This window comes from Spermophilus citellus, assembly GCF_964194105.1.
Source record: "Spermophilus citellus genome assembly, chromosome: 4".
NCBI lineage: Eukaryota > Metazoa > Chordata > Mammalia > Rodentia > Sciuridae > Spermophilus > Spermophilus citellus.
Window position 1 is genome coordinate 4,478,393 of NC_138185.1, and position 3,113 is coordinate 4,481,505.

Consider the following 3,113-nt stretch of genomic DNA (forward strand, 5'->3'; position numbering starts at 1 on the left):
CAGAAAAGACAGATTAGAAGAGAACCTCTAATCCCCAAGGCTGGCCCTCATGGGTCTGATGAATCACTCCTTCCTTCTCATCTCCATATCCAGCACCCTGACACCAGTTTCATGATGCCAAAGGCTCCTTGTTGGGCTCATTCATGACTTAGCTACTTCCAAATCTCATTAAGCCTATCCGCTAGTCCCAGAATAATTGTTCTCTAGGGTCACTTCTATTTTTCAGGCCCCTGATCTAAGACATGAGGTGTCTTCGGTGAAAAATCTTAATTTCGCCCATGTCTTAAGTCCCCCATGTCTGTTCCGTATGGTTGTTGTTACCATAGTATGCTTTTGTCTTGAGTTTAATGGGTATCATAGATTTTGAAGATTGAAAGTGACCTAAAAGATCAACTAGTTCAACATTTGAAACTGCAGATTTGAAATGTGAAATCAATTGACATACGTCTCCTGGTATCTCAGTTTCATAGAGTACCCTGCCCCTCGTTTGGGGAATATCTTCCATGTACAATTCAAAACCCCCTACTTTTCACGTACTAAACACATTTATGAAGCACCCACTGTGTATGAGTCAGACACCATATGAGGCATGTGACCAAGTGATGAGCCAAGAGGACCAGGCCCTGTGGTCATGGAAGTGACAGTGTAGAGAGGACCAGACAGTACTCTGATAACCACTCAAGTGTTTTATGTGAGTCTTGATCTTCAAGAAACAAATAGGGCTCTTTCCCATCTAGCAAGATGGCGGGTGAAAAGGCTGAGAAGCCAGACACTAAGGAGAAGAAACCTGGAGCCAAGAAGGCTGATGCTGTTGGCAAGGATAAAAAGGAAGACTCTACGGATAAGAAACCCAAGAAAGGAAAGCCCCACTGCAGCCGGAACCCTGTCCTGGTTAGAGGAATTGGCAGATGCTCCCGAAAGGCCATGTATAAGAGGAAGTACACTGCTGCTAAGTCCAAGGTTGAGAAGAAGAAGGAGGAGAAGCTTCCTGCTACTGTTACAAAACCAGTCGGTGGTGACAAGAATGGTGGTACCAGGGTGGTTAAGCTTCGCAAAATGCCTAGATACTACCCGACTGAAGATGTGCCACGGAAGCTGTTGAGCCACGGCAAGAAACCCTTCAGTCAGCACGTGAGAAAGCTGCGAGCCAGTATCACTCCTGGGACCATCCTGATCATCCTCACTGGGCGCCACAGAGGCAAGAGAGTGGTTTTCCTGAAGCAGCTGAGCAGTGGCTTGCTACTTGTGACAGGACCTCTTTCCCTCAATCGAGTTCCTCTGCGTAGAACACACCAGAAATTTGTTATCGCCACCTCCACAAAGATTGATATCAGCAACGTGAAAATCCCAAAACATCTCACTGATGCTTCCTTCAAGAAGAAGAAGTTGAGGAAGCCCCGACACCAGGAAGGTGAAATCTTCGACACAGAGAAAGAGAAATACGAGATCACAGAACAGCGCAAGGTTGATCAGAAAGCTGTGGACACACAAATTCTACCCAAAATCAAAGCTATCCCTCAGCTCCAGGGCTACATGCGATCCGTTTTTGCTCTAACAAATGGAATTTATCCTCACAAATTGGTATTCTAAATTTCTTACGAAGAATCTAATTAAATAACTGATACATTAAAAAAAAAAGAAACAAATAGGATGCTATTAGCAGGGGTAGGTGGGGAATTCAGTCTACCCACAGACTTCGCAGATTCTTTCCAGAAGAAGGGATATTTGAGCTGGCGTCTGAAGCCCAAGCAGACAAAAAGGAGACAGGGTGCTCTTCAGAAGGAGCTGTGTGTGCAAGCCTTGAGGCAGGACAGAGCATGACATTCTCAAAGAAGGGCCCCAGAGGGCTGGAGGCACAGTAGAAGTCATCAGGATCCTGGTCCTGAGGGCTGGATAGGCTGTGATGGGCAAGAACAGAGGGTTTCAAGGACAGTAATGTGTTTTAACACCATTCGGGAATTCTGGGTCTAATAATGGCAGAATAAGCGATATCAGACAAACTACTGCACAGATAGAAATTACGATATCTTAATAAAATGTAAAAAGCAACTGCTTTCATGCACTAAAGAGTGACCAAAAATAGGAAGAAACTGGGTAGACAGGAATCCTACTGGGAGAGATCCATCTTGACATGGATTTTTCTTGGAGGATACTACCGAATCCAACCAGCTAATGGCATCTAAAACTCAAGCAGGAAATGAGTCTTGTGCCCTGAGGATGTTTCAGATGGACTACCAAAGCGGCTATATATTAAGGGGGGAAATCCCAGAAAGGAAGGAACCACAGAAGGTTCCAAAATCTTTATGCAAACTTCTCTCAAATCCTTGGTTGACTCCTCGATCTCTTATGTGCAGGCGAGATTCCATGAATCCAAGGTAAACAATACTTGGAAGGCCAAGATATTGAGCAGATATTTCAACTGCTGCCCACCAGAGAAGTTCAGATTTTTGAACCCTGATATGCTAGAGAGGTAAAACCCACAGCTTTAAACTGAAACCCTGGAAGAATAGTGACTCAATAGGAAAGGCTACATTTCGGGACTAAGCATCCACTCTAGAGCTAGGAGTTGTTGAAATACGTCTGGCCCCCCCACACCCCCTAAAAAAGCATAAAATGAAGCCATCATAAATCCAGGGTGATCTGTCGGTAATTTAACTGCCTGCTAAGACAAAACACAATCTTATTTGGCAGCTCTTGGAAAAGGCGATTTACGTCTGAGCCTGTGTTCTCATCAGCTAAATATATTAACCCCTGCCTTTACGACTTCATTTGATATTGAGTAAAATAGGCCCAAACACTAATGAAACAGGGAATATCAGAAAATGGGAGAGAATATTTAAAGTAAATAGAGGGAGAGAGAAAAGTGCCGACCAACAGAGTGCAAAATCCTAGAAAAAGGTAAGGGCCAATCATGTCCAATCCACGTTCTTATTGCCAATGTCCAGAGACAATGAGTGTTCTATAAACACTTATTGAATGAAAGATCAAAAGCATATAAAACTACCCAATGGAGCGGCAAGACGTCTCAGGTCACACACTAGAGGGAAGGAGAAAGTTCTGGTTTAGATCTGGAGGACCTACCAAATCTCATGGATTAAAAACCAGTCTGCAGA

The 3,113-nt window shown here is 44.0% G+C and overlaps 1 protein-coding gene across 1 annotated transcript; it reads left to right on the forward strand.

Moving 5' to 3' along the window:
* The first annotated feature begins 724 nt into the window (after window positions 1-724).
* LOC308646822 (large ribosomal subunit protein eL6-like) lies at window positions 725-1,646 on the forward strand. The gene has a single exon (XM_081290235.1). It carries the CDS (start codon window positions 742-744, stop codon window positions 1,588-1,590), a length of 849 nt encoding a protein of 282 aa, XP_081146361.1. The 5' UTR covers window positions 725-741; the 3' UTR covers window positions 1,591-1,646.
* Window positions 1,647-3,113: the final 1,467 nt, after the last annotated feature.

Coding starts and splice junctions, on each gene's coding strand:
- LOC308646822 (XM_081290235.1), top strand. CDS start 742: ATGGCGGGTGAAAAGGCTGAGAAGCCAGACACTAAGGAGAAGAAACCT.